The sequence below is a fragment of the Polypterus senegalus genome, chromosome 18, assembly GCF_016835505.1.
Source record: "Polypterus senegalus isolate Bchr_013 chromosome 18, ASM1683550v1, whole genome shotgun sequence".
NCBI classification, from domain to species: Eukaryota; Metazoa; Chordata; class Cladistia; order Polypteriformes; family Polypteridae; genus Polypterus; species Polypterus senegalus.
Window position 1 is genome coordinate 4900999 of NC_053171.1, and position 18802 is coordinate 4919800.

General features: G+C 44.3%; 1 protein-coding gene across 3 annotated transcripts in view; it reads right to left on the bottom strand.

Moving 5' to 3' along the window:
• Window positions 1-14310: 14310 nt before the first annotated feature.
• Window positions 14311-18802, bottom strand: part of prkd1 (protein kinase D1) — a 266398-nt gene continuing 261906 nt past the window's right edge. For all 3 annotated transcript variants that reach the window (XM_039741300.1, XM_039741299.1, XM_039741301.1), the window contains 2 exons: window positions 16759-16844; window positions 14311-15730 (listed from right to left, as the gene is read on the bottom strand). In XM_039741300.1, the coding sequence (XP_039597234.1) occupies window positions 15509-15730; window positions 16759-16844 (308 nt within the window). In that variant the 3' untranslated portion in view covers window positions 14311-15508. The remainder of the gene's footprint in view (window positions 15731-16758; window positions 16845-18802) is intronic.

Below are 18802 nucleotides of genomic sequence, written 5' to 3' on the forward strand. Positions count from 1 at the left end.
GCTGATTTCATTATTTTTTTTTGGTGGGGGTCCCAGGAATGCACCCAGCCTCAGTCCGACTCACAGAGACACAGTTAAACAGCAGATCCTACCAGTAATGCAATATATTAAATGAAATTGAAACATAAACCACAAATAAGCAGCTACCCCTCCCTAGTGCCCGGGGGCGATAACAAATAATAACACAACTCAACAACAGTGAACAGGAACGATAAACACTAAGGACAAAGTCCAAATGTAGTGGCCCTCTTTAAAGTGCCTGCTGGCCCGATCTTCTTTCCTGCATTCTCCACTGTCGTCCAATAGAGCAGCACTGCTGGGACTGCTGGGATATGTAGTCCTTTTATTTTCTGTACAACCTTCGTTCATTGTTTGAATGAATGGGACGTCCTAGGGGGCCTTGGTCATCAAGTGCCCTTTTCAAATTGCACATTACATCTTAATGACTGAGCCAGCTTTCAGATTTCATAGTGGACCCCCCGAGTTTGGTGGAACGACCTGTTAACTTAGCTTTGAAATCTCCATGGGTTAACACCCCAAACACACATACACCCCTTGAAATAATATATGAGTGAGTGCTAATCCTGTCAATGGGGACTCCCCCCATTTAATTTAGTGAATGGGGAGTATTGTGGTCAAATCCCCATGGGAGCCCCCTCACCACTGCTCCTTATAATGTATATAATCAAGGGGGATAAGCTAAACGGTTAAAATAGCCCTGAGATCTCCAAGGGGAACCAAAAAACAACATGCAATTGACCGAGTGCTGAAATCACAGAAAGTATTTTGGTCAAATGTCACCTAACCCCCCCAAACCGCTCAATGAAATGAATGGTTTTGATGGCACTCAAATCTTCAATGGTGCCCCCACCCAAGTCAAATAAAGAGGAAATGTGGAGGAAGCTGAATTCTCTGAAGGGGAGGCCCGGCGAGTACACACAAGTTCAGGATCTGAACCACCCCACTGCCCGGACCCCATGAGATGTGCTATGCGTTCTGCCGCTTTTGTCTTTTTTGTCTATATGGCCAATGCAAGTAAAATGATCTCAAAAATGCAGATCATTTCCGACTTACCCGCGTAAAAATGTACTCCACCGGTCTTTTCAACAACGCAGAGACATCAACCTTCGTTTAAAACGAAACTCATGGACATCTTCTGAAATGTACATCTTGTGAAAAGTGCACATCATCGTTAAAATGCAAGCCATTGATTTTGGCGTATCACACACATTATTGACATTGTTAATTGGCCTTTTTGAAAATGCTAGATGTCACACATGTGCGCATAGGAGGCAGCTAATGGGCCTGAATGAGGGTAACTCCACGCCAGACCAGGGGTGGCGGAGTGCACTGACTCTTCATCTCACTTCTCTGCAGAGCAGTTATGGGATATTCCACCTGGCCCTGATGAAACCACTTCCAGCTCTGGCCCCACTGATGATGTCACTTCCTGGCCCGGCCCCGATGACATCACTTCCGGTCCTGACTCTGATGACGCCACGTCCAGTTCCAGTCCCATTGATGATGTCACTTCCTCTGCCTGTCTTTAAAACCACCATTTTGTTCATCTCAAGTCAGTTCTGTTTTGGACTCTGATCTGTAGGCATCAAAGTACACTTCTCTGCTCAATTTGCAGCCAGGAAATAATATCCGGGTGGCTGCCCCAAACCTTGCTGTGGCTTTTGTCGATTTTTGTGACACAGGTATATTTTTTAAAATGACCATCAATGACATCTTTAGAAATCTGCACGATGTGTCATGAAAATTAATGAAAAATGCACACCACCTACCTCATTAAAAATGCACTTCGTCACCTTTATGAAAAAATTGACTCTGTCAGCATTGTTGGAAAGACACCCTGAATTCATTAATGGACTGGTAAAGCGTGTCTACTGAGTCATTTCAGGGCTCCTTTGAGAACGCTATGCCTACTCCCAACCATGAGAGGGCACACTTGCTGACTCCTTCTCCCCTTTTACCTGCAGACACAATGAAGAACCATAGAAAATGCCCTGATGTCACTTCCTGCTCAAGTCCAGAATCCTCTATCGACATGTAAAGTCAAGGTTACCCAGAAGTCAGCGTTCATTTGATAACCCATGACTGTGACAGACAGAAAAGCCAGAATTCATCGATGGACCCTAAAGGTCCATTGTGTTGTCCTGGTGGAGTTCTCTATTCCTCTCCTTCCCTCTTTTGTATTCTTTATTGTGTAGCCTTTGTCAGAACGCCTCAAATCCCATAGGCTTAGCATTGTTTCTAAGGTATTGTGCTTTATAACCGCTCCCCATCTTCCCTTCTAATAGGGTGGTCCAGATCTAATTATGCAATTTTCATTACGCTATAACTTATTAAGTTTATTACATAGAAAATCACCCGAAAAATCCCAGAACATTGAGAAATGTACAAACTGACAACATGAAGAATCATCTTCGCGCCGAACTGGAATCATCCTCCATAAATCAAAGTCATCCAGATGATCTGGATCTGCATAATTAGATCTGGAACACCCTGTACATCGATAACCTCAGGGAATTAGGTGTAGTAAAAGACAAGGAGGAGTAAAGTGACACTTTAAATGACGTATTATTGATAACATTCATAAAAAAATAATAAGCAAAGTGCAAGTGAATATTGGCAACCATACAACCTAATAAATGCTGATGTGGAGTTTCATGAGGCACACAGACTTGCTTGTTACTTAAGATGTCTCAACTTAAGTCATCGTTTTTGGTCAGCTTTCTTCAGAACAGGCCACATCTCTGTCTCAATATGGCTGCTGAGCTGTGCTCTTCATTGAAATAGTGTGACAGAGAGAGAGGGAGGGGGTAAAGCAAGCAAATGTATAGACTCTCTGTCCAAACCCTACAGCCAATGGGACGTTGTGGTACTTAATGGCTTCTGATTGAAAACCAAACAGGAAACTTTAGACCAATAGAATTCTGGTGCGGCACAATGGTTTCACATCTGCCCACCTCCCATACCATTTGTTAAGGTGAAGCTTGCAAGATAGGTACTGTATATACTCACGGATAAGTTCTCCCGAAGATAAGTCGGGACTTGATTTTACCGTATAATTTCTGGTATTTTATAATGTCGGTTGTATAAGTCGAATGCGGAAAACTCACACTATTGGTCCAAGAGAGTATGATATGCTAACGTCCGCCCACCTGAGAGAGTCACCCCGGGGCACACAGCCTTTTTTTTCTATGTGGGGCCGGCAATACGCTGTGCCAGCGTGTGCTCCTAACCTCTTTCTCTCTCTCTCTCTATTGTGCCTACGTGACCACACGGTGATACCCAACCTGTTCCGAAGCAAAGCTTGCACTGATTTTTGTTTTTGGTATCTCACACCCTCAGACACCTTTATTATCCCTTATCTACGATGGAGCATTCGATCAGAAGAAAATATGAAACTGGTTTTAGAATAAACATTGTTGAAGTGGCGAAAAAAATTGGTAATTGCGCTGCTGCAACAAAATTTGATGCGTCTGAGAAACTGGAATTGGAGGAGGCAAGAAGATGTAAAAAATAAAAGTAAGTGCCACATTTTTGAATGGGCATATAAGTCGGAGTCTGATTTTGTGATCGATTTTTCGGGTTTCAAGACCCGACTCATACCCAAGCATATGCAGTAGTTGGCCTCCATGCAGGGGTTGATTGAGAGGGTTCTGCAGAGAATCACTGGCCAAACTGGTTTTAGATAGATAGATAGATGTGTATGGCACTATATAATAGATAGATAGATAGATAGATGTGTATGGCACTATATAATAGATAGATAGATAGATAGATAGATAGATAGATAGATAGATAGATAGATAGATAGATAGATAGATAGATAGATAGATAGATACTTACATTATTAATCCCCAAGTGAAATTCCCATACTCCAGCAGCAGCATACTAATCCATCCATCCATCCATTTTCTAACCCACTGAATCCGAAAACAGGGTCACGGGGATCTGCTGGAGTCAATCCCAGCCTACACCGGGCACAAGGCAGGAACCAATCCTGGGCAGAGTGCCAACCCACCACAGGACACACACAAACACACCCACACACCAAGCACACATTAGGGCCAATTTAGAATCGCCAGCATACTAATAAAAACAATATTAATTAAAGAGCAATAAAAGCGCAGTGCAAGTTAAAAAATGCAAGGTGGAGATTGCCAGGCAGGTATAACAGACAATAATCTCATGTAATGTTAACGTTTATCCCCCCGGGTGGAATTGAAGAGTCGCATAGTGTGGGGTCTCCTCAGTCTGTCAGTGGAGCAGGATGGTGACAGCAGTCTGTCACTGAAGCTGCTCCTCTGTCTGGAGATGATCCTGTTCAGTGGATGCAGTGGATTCTTCATGATGGACAGGAGTTTGCTTAATGCCCGTTGCTCTGCCACAGATGTTAAACTGTCCAGCTCCGTGCCTACAATAGATAGATAGATAGATAGATAGATAGATAGATAGATAGATAGATAGATAGATGTAAAAGGCACTATATAACAGATAGATAGATAGATAGATAGATAGATAGATAGATAGATAGATAGATACTTTGTTAATCCCAAAGGGAAATTCACATAATCCATAATCAATAATCAATATAATAATCAATATAATAACCAATAGAGCCTGCCATCCTCTCCAGTTTGTCCAGGCGTGAGGCGTCCTTCATCTTTATGCTGCCTCCCCAGCACACCACCGCGTAGAAGAGGGCACTCACCACAACCATCTGATAGAACATCTGCAGCATCTTATTGCAGATGTTGAAGGACGCCAGCCTTCTAATGAAGTATAGTCGGCTCTGTCTTCTCTTGCACAGATCATCAGTATTGGCAGTCCAGTCCAGTTTATCATCCAGCTGCACTCGCAGGTATTTATAGGTCTGCACCCTCTGCACAGTCACCTCTGATGATCACGGGGTCCATGAGGGGCCTGGTCCTCCTAAAATTCACCACCAGCTCCTTGGTTTTGCTGGTGTTCAGTTGTAGGTGGTTTGCGTCGCACCATTTAACCATTTAGGCTTTTCCCCCCACCCTGTCTTATAATTACAAAGACTCAGTCCTAAGGCGGTGGTTCTGTAAACATGAATGCTTCTCACTAATGAGACACTATATATTTACATTGCTGCGACTAAGCCACATACAAAACATTTATCAACTTGTATACAAAATTTCACCACAACATGCATACTGCTTGTCTTCTGTTCCGTCGATTTGTTTTCGATTTTCCATCCATTAAATGGGGAGGCTCCTCGAATCCTTAACTTCCTCTCATCGTAAACGTGCTGAACGTTTTTACTCTCCTGACGGTTTAACACCAATCAACGGTCTTTCTCAGATGGCTTGCTCTATTCCGCTCTCGTCGTCTCTGAAAGTTGAATGCCGAGTTCTTTTTCAGTTGTTTATTGACATGAAAAATGTGCCCCGGTGGCCTTTTTCAAAACGCAAAGCAATTGTTTTTAAAATGAACATCATGGACACCTCATGAAAAGTGAACATCAGCATCGAGAGAATATTAACATCGTTAAAAACGCACACAACCACCGATCTCGTGACCCGTGCACGCAATCAACGTCTTTAAAAATGGACTCCTTCGGCTTTTTTGAACATGCAAGGTAGTTTTTTAAGATGACCATTACTGGCAACGTTAGAAATGTAGACCTTCTGTAAATAACACGTTGTCGTCTTTATGAAAGGGTAACACTATTGACACCCACCATTTGCCCAAACTCATTAACACAATAGTGAAGTGTGTCAGACATGTGCGACTAGTGGGCACTTCCCGGGCTCTTTTGAGAATGCCGTGTGTCCTCCTGATGGAAACCAAGCACGCTCTTTATGACTTCTTCGACGTTTTTTTTACCAGCAGATATGACAACGAATCAAAGGAAGAGCTTCTGGGTCAAGCCCAGAAGTCCCGCCTCTTTCACTTCCATCAATATATAAAGTCAGCGTTAATCTGAAAGCGTACAACTGCGACAAACACAGGAGCACCTGAATTCATCGATGGACACTCAGGGTCCTTGCCTTTTGTTTGTTGTTCTATGAGGTCTTCGTGGAGTTTCTGTCCATTAAACGGGAAATGTCACAATGACTTTTTATCTTGTCCTCATTTTAGGCTTTTTTTACCCCCATCTGCATTAGGCTCTACAAAGATCTTTTTTAAAGATGACTTTCTCTATTCTGCTCCTGTTGTCTTGAATGCCAGCTTCTTTCATTTCATGGAGCTTAAATTTCTTTTGTTTGCTCAATTAAATTGTGTTTTGTGACCAAATGACACATCTAACTCAGACCATCCGTATGGATTGTACATAACTGAAAACCAAGTATGGAGACAATTGAAGAAGCAACACAAATGAAATGCCTCAGAACCAGATGGAGTCAGTCATTGAGTTCTTAAGGTCTCTGCTCCACCAACTTTGTGGTGTCCTCTGTCACCTCTTCAGTCTGTCCCTTAGGATTCAGGAAGTGTCACTGCTGTAGAAGGCATCCTGCATTGCTCCTGATCCAAACAAGGCAGACGGCTCTTCACCTAACGGCTACGGACCAGTGACACTGAAGTCACACATCATGAAGAACTTTGAGAGGCTGGTCCTGGACTACATGAGTCCTCTTGTGGTAGACCACCTGGACCCACTGTGGTTTACAAAATACACAAAGGCTGAAATGGAGGACGTGATTGTTGATCTGCTCCACAAGGCTTATTCTCAACTGGACAATGCTGAAATCTCTGCGAGGATGATGGTTTTTGATATCTCCAGTGCTTTCAGTGTCATTCAGCCATTCCTGTTAAGGGGTCAGCTTATTGATTTGCAGGTGGATGAGCCTATGGTGTCCTCAATGATGGGCAGTCTGTCAGGGACACCACAATTTATGACACTCAAGGATGGTGTGAGCAACACTGGAGGACCACAAGGGACAGGCCAGTCTGCTTTTCTGTTCACTCTGCACACATCTGACTAGAAATATAACAGCAGATCACATCACTGGCAGAAATTCTCAGATGATTCTGCACTGATGGTTATTGATAAGAAGGATGGGACAAAGAAGAGGAGTTAGGGGGAGAACTTTGTTTCTTGGCGCAGAAAGAATTGTCTTAACATCAGCAAAAACCAAGGGACTACTTTTTGACCTTATCGGCACCAAAGAGCCATCATGTCTGGTCACAATTCAGGAAGTCGATGTGAAGGTGGTCCACTGGTACAAGTACTGGGGGTTACACATCAATAACACATCAATGACAGGTTGGACTGGTCTCGGAACACAGAGAAACTGGAAAAGAATGGGAAGACTGGACTCTTCTTCTTTAAGAGATTGCGCTCCTTTAATGTGAGTAGTGACCTCATTTACATCTTCAACAGCTCTGTGATGACCACTGTGGTGCTCTGGGATGGTAACATCACTTCAAGAGAGGCCCACTGAATCAACACGCTGATTAAAAGGGCAGACTAAGTTATGGGACACACTCTGGACCACCTGAAGGTCGTAGCAAAGGAGAAAATGAAGACAAACCTGAGTGCCATTATGAACAATGCTGCACATCCTGTCTGTGACACATCAACATGGAAGACATTGAGAGGATGAATCATTCAATAAAAGTGAGTCAAGAAACACTACTGGGGGCTCGTATCTACCAACAGCAATATGGGTGGCTCCTATATTCTAATAGTAATACACCTGTATAGCGCCTCACTGGGACCAAGACTGCCAGGTCAGAAGTTTTCTTTCTTTACAATTTACTTTCTTTAAGTCATCCTGGTGTGAGTTGAGACATAATGTCTATCTATCTATCTATCTATCTATCTATCTATCTATCTATCTATCTATCTATCTATTAGTCAGTCAGTCATTTTGTAACCCGCTTATTCCTAAACAGGGTCTCGGGGGTCTGCTGGAGCCAATCCCAGCTAGCGTAGGGCACAAGACAGGATCAAGCCCTGGACAGTGCGCTAAACATTACACCACAAAGAATTTATTATTATTATTATGAAGCTTTATTTTGCAAATCTTTAAAACAACAATTTCATCTTCATTGAAATGCAACAAAATGTCTCTTTTTTTTGTTTTTTTGTTTGCCCCCCAAATCCCGTGGCTTAGATTTTAGCAGCCTTATCCTGCACATACATACAGGTGTTTGATTCTCACAGATGCTCCATTCTGTGAAACGGTGAAATGACAACAGAATTTGATTTTACATGAAAATCCCGAGAGTTTGTGATCCCCTGCAGTTTGCTGCCTTGGGTGTTGCCGTCTCTGCCAACTCGATTCTTCTCCAGATGATTCGTGATGAACTCACTCCGATTTGTGTAACGTTTGTTAATGAACGAAACGTGTCGTTTGGTGTGAGCTTCGGAGGGCCTGCTCCTGTGCATATAAAAGGTTCTCAAGCAGGGTGGGTCATGATGTTATATAACTCGGCTATCTTTAGGGGGACCTCAGAAGGTTCTGGCTGCAGAGACATCAAAGCCCATGTCCGATACAATAGTGTGAGGTGTAAAATGGTCCCTGCCCCAGTTTTAGGGCTCCCTTGGACATTTTTGGTGTTTGCCCATCAATTAATCCCACCAACAACATTAAGGGAACTTTGTGGATATTTGTTAGACACAGACAAACTTTGTGGTGAAGTTTAACTTCCAGATTGAACAGTAAACCAGGGTGCCATTCATGTGCCCACATCTGCCAATATTGCAAGTTCAGATAACTTGTAATGTAATGAATTAGTAATTCAACATAAAAAATGGTATCTAAAATAAAGAAACGAGAAGACAAAAGTAGGACGATGATGATAAATGAAATGAAGAAGCACGAATGCTAAAAACAGAACATGCAATCTGGACATTACTGATTGACCCTGAAGGGTTGTCCAGCTGGCAGAGGATGACCAGTTGTAAAGATGGCAGCCACAGCAGCAGTGCACCTCTGCTTATCAGAGACCCCCGCCTACTCTCACTATTGGAGGATGTTGGCCTCTGCCCGGTGCCACCCTGTTGGCATCTGACAGACTTCACGAGTGACGAGGTACACATGACTGACTCGAATGATTTTATACAATCAGGACTTGAACCAGATAACATCTGAACAATTGTGATTCTTCTGACCAGTGTTGCTCAGGCCCAAGTAGTCAGAACCGCAGATCTGGCCAACCGTGACGAGAACGGGCCATTCAGACCCACAAGCTTGCCAACCCCTAACCACCTAATTTCTCCAAAACAGCATCACATTGACGGTTGATGGTCCCTGAAGTCCTACTGTCCACCACATTTGGTACATCTGAAAGCTTTCTGGATTTTGTTTTTTTGGAATGAACTCCCAATCCTGATTTAACCGGACACCCTGACAACTTTAAATGGGACTAAAGCTCCCACCATTTTATGAACCTGCTTATCTCATCTCTGAGTCCTCAGAAGATGGAACTCACTCTAGTAATGGACGCCAGACCCGTAGCCAGCCGAAGGTAGGAATCTGGTGCTTCTTATTTTTTGACTTTTTCTATGAAGGCACCTAAGTTGGGGTAGGAGCTTTGGAACACTGAGATCTGTTGTATGCGACCTGAAATCTTTGGTGTCGGGATTCAAGACGAAATGTGAAAGACTTTCTGCGGTGATTATTTGACCAACGGAGAAGAAGTTAGGCACAGGGGAATTTCCAAAAGGGTACTCAGATGGACCAGGTCAGAAAACCCAACGACCAACACAGCTACCAAAAGACAAAGGAGAGAGCAGGACGAGGAGAAGCCATAAAGCAAAGGCCTTCTGTAGCCCACAAGTCACCGAGCACAGGGTCCACGCTCTTACAGATGGCCACAATAACCACAATATTATCATCTGGGGTGCCATTTTTCTCACCTCTGGACTGGTTGGGTTCATTTTTCCAGAGTCTTAATATTTTTTCTTTTTTTCGTTGTTTTCTAGCAAGGACATTTTGTGTTTTCATTTCTGAATGGCCGCTATGCTGTCATCTCTGCACGGTCACAGCCACCCGTACTGGTCACAGACGCTGTGCTCATTGTCAGCCATGAGACTGCTTGGTTCATCATGTCACCCTGATCTAAGATGGGAGCAAACTGCTTCTAGAAACTAAGCTCCTGAATTTGCAAATAAAAGACAATGTAGCGTTAGTTAAGAGGAATGAATGGAGGCCACCGTGAGGACCTCGGGAACGCTTTACCGATGACAATTCTGATTTGATGTTTCTGTTTCTCTTTTCATCTTCTAAGTCCAGACAACTATAAATCCACTAAATAAAAGTCAACTGCCACTGACTCACTCATCACGAAATCTCCCGAACCACAAGGACTTGGGGCTTCACATTTGGAATGTAGGTTACCCTCGGCCATAGGCGCTCGCTAAGAGACGGTTTTAAAAGTTTCGAGGTCCAAACATGAAATTTCTTATCATTTTTTAGACCTGTCTGTACGTCTGTCTGCTTTTCACGAGAGAACTACAGATTTAGAGCGGGTTTTTGTATAATTCGCTTGAACATTCCAGTTGATTTTGCGACTTTCTCATCTCGCTAAGTATCAGAATTCACTTGCGATACCAATTTGTTAGCATGAATTCGAGACAGAGACTCATTGGGCTGTGGGAAACTCTTCACTCAGGTGTCTGCCTCGGGGCGTAACCTTAACTCCGCTTAGTAAACGAATGAAAGAACTACTTCACGGATTTATTTCTATTTCATTTTTTTCTATTATTTGCTTCAACATTCCGGTTGATTTTGTGGCTTCTCTCATGATGCCAAGTATCATACAGTAGTTTGCTTGTGGTACTGATTTATTTGCGTGAATCCAAGAGAGACGCAGAGGGCCGAGGGGAGGAGTCGGGACCCACCTCACTCCCACGCCAGCCGAGGGGTACATCTTACATCCGCGTAGCTAGTGGACGAGAGAATTACTTCACGGATTTAGATCAGGTTTGTTTCTAGAATTTGCTTGAACATTCCGGTTGATTTTGCGACTTCTCTTATCGTGCTAAGAATCAGAGTTTGCTTGCAGGAGCGATGTACTCGCGCTAATCCAAGACAGAGGCTGCTGGCCGAGGGGAGGAGGTAGGGTGACGTCAGGAGTAGAGAGCTGGGCGGGGCCTCCTCACTGTCCTGTTTCACTAATGGCGGGCGAAGCCACGGGGGGACGGCTAATACTGTATATATTAAAAAGCCTACTACCACTGACTCACTTATCACGAAATCTCCCGAACCACGAGGACTTGGGACTTGACTTTTGGAATGTAGGTTACCCTCGGCCCATAGGTGCTCGCTAAGAAACGGTTTTAAAAATTGGTCCAAGCGCCTTCTGTCTGTATGTCTGTCCGCTTTTCACGAGAGAATTACTTAACGGATTTAGATTTGATTGTTTTCTATAGTTTGCTTGAACTTTCCAGTTCATCATCACGCTAAGTACCAGAGTTCGCTTGCGGTACCGATGTGTTTATGCAAATCCAACAGAGTGGCTGTGGGCCGAGAGGGGGGGGGGCGTGGCCTTCCTCATTCACTCGCCAGCCTCTGTTCAAGTTAGTTTACATCTCGCCACATGTTGGAGCGCACCTCGCCTCCACTTAGCTAGCATAGATACCTGTTTGTTCAACAGACATCACCATCTACAGATTGTTAAGGAGTAACGTTTGACGTTTTTGAGAGAGAGATCAGAGCTACGTGTGTTTTAGAGGGTAGCTGCTGATTGGCAGAGATATCATGGCCATGTGCTCTTCTCCCTGCACAGCGGGACGCTATCCCATCAGAGTTGAAAACGATCAGATACAGTGCCAACATCTATTGCTTTGTAAAGTTTGTCCTGTTTCATTACTATGTGGGCGCTGCCACGGGGTACAGCTATATATATATATTACATAGTATACTGTCAAATAATGCAAAGAGTACGCGGCACGTGCTTCACCCTTATTTGGGCTCATCAGGCGTACACACTCCACTGCACCCCTCGCGAGGATCGATCCTCGAACGTCAGCGTCAGAGACAAAGTCCCTTTACGCTGCACCACGGCGTGTGGTTCGGTTATTTGACAGCCTGGAGATCGAAGTAATTACATTCATAGCATCCGCAGTCTGAGTCTCGATCTGATTGTATCGGTGGTTACCTAAGTGTTGCGTACTCTTTGCATTATTTGACAGTAAACCATGTAACATTTTATGATCTGCTTCTCACAACGGAGAGGGCACCGTGGCGGATGTTTGCAGACTGCAGACCAACCACCCATACGATCAGATCAAGACTCAGACTACGGATGCTATGAATATAAATACGAGGGGGGACCCAAAAATAACCGGAAATATTTTTAAAATGCGTTTAATTTAATTTTCTGTACAAACTACAATCAGTCTCCTTCAAAGTACTCTCCATTGGCGGAAATACACTTATCTAACCGTTTGTTCCATTGTTCGAAACATTTTTGAAATTCGTCTGAAGTAATGTCCATTAATGCTCTGGTTGTTTCTTGTTTTACCTTTTCGACGTCAGCAAAATGCCTTCCTTTCAAGTCTTTTTTCATCCGAGGGAACAAAAAGAAATCACACGGAGCTAAATCCGGTGAGTAGGGTGGGTGGTTCAGGGTTGTCATACCGTTTCAATAACAATAGTTTCTGTAACACTTTTTTCAAGAAGAAAACTAAATTTCACTGCCGCACATTGCTCACGATAATCGGCCATCGTAAAAAAATGACGCTTGCACAAAACTACTTTTACAAAATTCACTGAACACAAGCACAACCTTCCAGACTGATGGCACTTGGCACACTGACTTGTGAGGAGTATATATATACACTCACCTAAAGGATTATTAGGACCACCATACTAATACGGTGTTTGACCCCCTTTCGCCTTCAGAACTGCCTTAATTCTACGTGCCATTGATTCAACAAGGTGCTGAAAGCATTCTTTAGAAATGTTGGCCCATATTGATAGGATAGCATCTTGCAGTTGATGGAGATTTGTGGGATGCACATCCAGGGCACGAAGCTCCCGTTCCACCACATCCCAAAGATGCTCTATTGGGTTGAGATCTGGTGACTGTGGGGGCCATTTTAGTACAGTGAACTCATTGGCATGTTCAAGAAACCAATTTGAAATGATTCGAGCTTTGTGACATGGTGCATTATCCTGCTGGAAGTCGCCATCAGAGGATGGGTACATGGTGGTCATGAAGGGATGGACATGGTCAGAAACAATGCTCAGGTAGCTGATGCCCAATTGGCACTAAGGGGCCTAAAGTGTGCCAAGAAAACATCCCCCACACCATTACACCACCACCACCAGCCTGCACAGTGGTAACAAGGCATGATGGATCCATGTTCTCATTCAGTTTACGCCAAATTCTGACTCTACCATTTGAATGTCTCAACAGAAATCGAGACTCATCAGACCAGGCAACATTTTTCCAGTCTTCAACTGTCCAATTTTGGTGAGCTTGTGCAAATTGTAGCCTCTTTTTCCTATTTGTAGTGGAGATGAGTGGTACCCGGTGGGGTCCCAGTAGCTGAGCAGATTGTGAAATACTCAGACCGGCCCGTCTGGCACCAACAACCATGCCACGCTCCAAATTGCTTAAATCACCTTTCTTTCCCATTCTGACATTCAGTTTGGAGTTCAGGAGATTGTCTTGACCAGGACCACACCCTAAATGCATTGAAGCAACTGCCATGTGATTGGTTGATTAGATAATTGCATTAATGAGAAACTGAACAGGTGTTCCTAATAATCCTTTAAGTGAGTGTATATACGAGGGGGGACCCAAAAATTACCGGACTTTTGTTGTTGTTAGGTTGGTACTTGTCTTATGTGGTTCCACCCCACCACAGTATATATATATATATATATATATATGTACATCCACTATATACAATTGATCCTAAGCCAGGGACTGTAGGTTCGAGTCCCATCTGAGATGCCAGTTGTGGGCTGTGTACAAGCACCCTAACCCCGACACAGACAGGCGGGAGACCCCGAACACGGTTTATTTACAGTGCACAAATCACCAACACACAACACAATCCAGTCCCTCCTCCTCCTCCTCCTCAGGCTTTGTCCTCTTCCTCCCCAATCCGGCCATCGACTGGCTCCCTTTATAGGTGCCCAATGAGTGTCTTCCCCTGGTGGTGGCCACGGACCCCAGTAGGCCCCGCTGGAAACCAAGGCCCCGGTGGGAGAAACAGTCCTGATAATACTCCCTCTCTCCCCTGGTCCTTCAATAGTCTGGGCCAGCCCAGACACTCGGACCTTTGAACCCCTCACCTAAATGACCCCTTGATGCCCCGGGGATAAGTGGACACCACAGAAGAAATAGAATGGTCCTGTAGGAAAATGCGAATAGATTTTAATGCATCAAACATGACATTTGACTTTGAAACCTGAAGTTCTGAGTTACAAAACCCCCAGAAAAGACACACAGAATCTGCTCAGGATGAGGAACAAGATACAAAATGAATGAAAAAATAAAGATCAAAATAACATCTCATTTAAGGGTGAGCCACGTGTGTGTATTGTCTTCCTTGAAAGTAAACATCCGCTAGTTTCTCTGACGATTCCTTTGTTTGAGATCTTTCGCTTGTCCTCGACGATGACCCCATTTGTCCTCCTCTTAGCCTTTGGTTTGTGGACCCTGCTTGTTCCAACTGCTCTCCCCTTTGTGCTTTGACAGTAATCTCTCCTTATAGTCGACCCGTCCGACCTTGCGGTTCTGAGACGATCGACTCGGTCTCAAAGTCTCCTTACTCTGGTACACCAGATGAGCCGCCATCTCAGCCACAGACAGGCACAAACTGGTGAATGGTTAAAAGGAGGGTCCTACTCATCACAATGGGGGAGAAAATGATGAGGCACAACATCACACAGCAAGCAAACAAGTGACACGAATGGAGGGGTGGCTACTCCACCGTACTGCAATGAAAACAATCAAACTGAGCGAGACCAGAACGCGGTAAAAAACGAAAACGTGGATACATTCCGTCCAACCGAACGTCAGTGAAACTGGATGAAGACCCGTGATTTACAGGATGTCATTGTCATCGGATTGGTGATGTACCCAGCAATGTGACTAAGGCATCGAGGCTTCTTTGTTACATAAAGCACTTCAGCTGGAACAGTACAGCAGGGTACGATCCATGGGTGTGGAGCGGGATCCTCCCCGGCCTTACGTGAGGTTTGAACGAAAAAGCTTGTTAAACGGCAGCCCATTCAACACACTAGTTACAATACTGTTAATATAAATTCATTCAAATATAAGGAGCTATTATTAAAAGCATTGACGAACACCTTCCGCCGAGGTGACAATCTATCAAAGGCACACTTAACAACATTCCTTGTGTAAAAACAAACCAAATTCAGGAGGCTGCCGCGGCTGCTTTGACACCCCAAGAAGAAAACCGCAGACGTGGACCCTTCGAGAGGGGTTTTTAAAAGAAACAAAAAAAAAAAAAACAAAAAAGGGCCGAAGGGAAAAAAGGCCAACAACCCTTTCGGAAAAAATTGCACAGTGTGGCGGGTCGGCGCGTCCTGCCCTACAAGATGCTGAGCCGCTCGCTGAGGGCCCGCAGCTCGGCTTGCTGCGTCTCCAGGCCTCCTTCGCCACCTTGTGTCCGCCGGCCGACGAGGTGCGCCGGGTACTGCAGTCCGTGCTCGCCTGCAAACTGCTCCCACCGGGAATCGTCGCTCTCGTGGGTGATGTAGCGCTCTCCCATTTTGCACTCCAGCTCCCTCAGGTCGAGCCACGTCTGATAGTCCTGAAGAGAAAACGGGAAATGGGAGGAAGATGAATTTGCAAACTAGAAGAGACAAAGAGCACTGATTAAGAGGAGACCCCCGGGGGTCCGTCCTTATTCTGATTTACATTAATGACACTGATTCTGATATACGAGAGGTGAGTCAAAGATGATATTAGAACTTGTGTTGGCACTCACTCTTCATAACACTTTAATGAAGAACTTTTTGTCAAATTTTAAGGATGTCTGCTGGCATCAGTGTGGTCACCTGGGAAGAAAAGGCAGATGATGGGGGTGCCCGGGTGACTTGCTGTATGAAAAGAAGAGAACCTGAGGGTGGGTAAAGACGAGAGTGAGGAAGGAATTGGAACCTGTACCAAGGACTGTCACTCAAGGATCGGCTTGTTCGGCCCTAGCTGACGCTGCTCCAAGTCCAGCTGGCACCTCACCCGGGCATATCCTTTGCCTATCTAGTGTCTCACGCATGTGTGTCAGGAGATCGCCCTCCTAGTTCAAGAGGGCCGGGAGTGGGCGCTGCCACCATCTTGTCCTTTTCTTCCTCCACAGTACAAAGAGAACCCGCCCAAGTGAGGGCAACTGACTCCGCCCCTCCTGGTCCCTGGGCTCTAAGAGCTCGACCACCCGGAAGGAGGGACCCGTACTGTGGAGCTCAGTGACATTCAGAAAGCCCAGCCACCTTATTCCCCTGGTGATAGTTTTGTGCCCATTTAATGCCACTGTGCGTTTTTCTTTTGGTTTGAACTTAGAAGTAAATGGGGACAGCCAGGTTGGCACCACCAAAAATTCCTTTTCTTTGGAGCCTGTTATTCTCTCAGATGACCACACTAGACATACAGAATCAAGAAGACTGGCACTAATTATTGAGATGACCAAAATAAAAAAATTAGAGAAAACATTAATATTCAAACACCTAGGGGTCCTAAGACTTCTGTACAGTAGAATTATTAATATGTAAGTACAAATCACATTTTTACACAGAAAATAAATATTTAAGTGGAACAGAAAAAAAAAAGAAAAGAAAAGCTTACCTGCAGCCAGGGATGGCTAAGAGACTTGTCAACGCTGTAGCGTTTCCTCATTTTCACTTGCAACAAGTTGTTAATTAGATCAATTGCTGCAATGACAACAAGAATATTCGTCAAAGATCACATCACAGGGGAAAACGTTTCTGTCTGAAACTCAGTCGGCACCCACACAGTTCATTTTACAGACCCCGCCATCCACCTAAGGCCGGCTGTGCCTACACAAAGTCTCCACCTGCTTGGTGGTCTTTCACATTTTATTCTTATCTGACTTTGAATCCCACCAATGGGTAGAAAAAAGACTCCCTAATGTAAAAAAAAAAATAAAACGGATCTCTGCGAAGTGGTCTCAGTCAATTACAAATAAAAAACATGGCGCAGTTATTCAAGCCGACATTGAGTAGATGGCAGCCATGTTTGTGTGCCCAGGTCTCTCTCTGTCAGCTCTGCCATTCCTCCTTCTTCTTCTTCCTTGCAAAATGGATCAAGCCCTGTCAGGTGTCATGCAGCACATTCGCCTGCACCTCAATAATACAGTGTGGCCTCTGGGGGCGCAGCAGAGCCCCAAACGCTTCACCTAACTGCTACAAACAGAGTCCTTTATTAAACAAATAGCTTATCACAAAGCACCTTTAATGGCCAGAAATAACCAATGAGTCTTCTCGGTACTCAAATGTGCCCACCTGCCAAGTTGTTCTGCTCGCCGAAGGTTAAGTGATCTCTGATGGAGCGGCTGGGTGGGATACAATCAGAGCAGGTCGGCCATTTGATGTGTTACCGTAGTACAAAATGGATGGCCTTTTAAAGTGACAGCCCAGGGATGCTGTTTTGACGACAGCTACTTTATACGTAACCTCCTGGCAAGACGAGAGAACAGAGTCCATTCCGATTGGGACGCCGCCTCATTCACTCACACCTGATTTTTAAAATGCCATGCAAACTCGTATTCCGGTTTGAGAAATCAGGTTTTTTGCCTCTGAGAAACCTGATTAACAGAACTAGATTTCTGCGCAATTAAGTCGAGGATGCGGCCACTGAGATACTGTTAAAGACTTCATAGTCCGCGCATGTCTATTGCTCTCTGTCAGCCTGCGCATGCGTTTGCTTCGCCAGCATTTTCAGCATCCACGAGTACAGGCAAATATTCAGGCGATTGCATTAGTCCTTCTGCTGTCTCAACATTTCAGAAATCTCGAAATTTACGTCGATGAGCTGAACGAACGGACAGCATAATTTTAAAAGCAGTTGGGTAACACAGTAAAAGTAACGTGAATTACGTAGCCCGATTACTCGTTAAAGTAACGAGTAACCTGATGCAAGTTTTGCATTATTATTATCATTATTATTATTATTATTATTATTATTATTCCGAGACACTGGCTGTGAGGTAATAAGCACATGTGCTGGTACGGTGGTCCTTCACGGGGCTCAGTCACATAGCCAATGCGGTAAAAGTAACACGCATTACGTAGTCCGATTGCTTTTCAAAGTAACGAGTAACCTGACGCAAGTTTTGCATTATTATTATTATTATTATTATTATTATTATTATTATTATTATAATACAACAATGGCTGTGAGGCAAGAAGCACACCTACTGGTATGGTGGTCCTTCAAGGGGCTCAGTCTCACAGCCAACACAGTAAAAGTAACATGCATTATGTAGTGTGATTACTTGGTTGAGTAACGAGTAGCCTGATACAATTTTTGTATTATTATTATTATTATTATTATTCCGTGACACTGGCTGTGAGGTAAGAAGCACACGTACCGGTATGGCGGTCCGTCTCAGGGCACGATTGCACAGCCAAGCAGAGGGGAGTTTGCTGTGTGCAATCCGGTAACAGAAGCCGACAAACAAAGCCTCAATCTGACTGAACGTATTTGTACAGCACAAGAAAATAATCACCGGCGTCAGGGTTATTTTTGATTCCGCCGTGGTCGATGATAAAGTTTAACTTTTTGTCGTGCAGTTTAATGACATCAAAACGTTTCGCCCAAATCCAGAAGATTGCTCGCCCATGGACGCACCGGTTTTTAAGAGATTTGG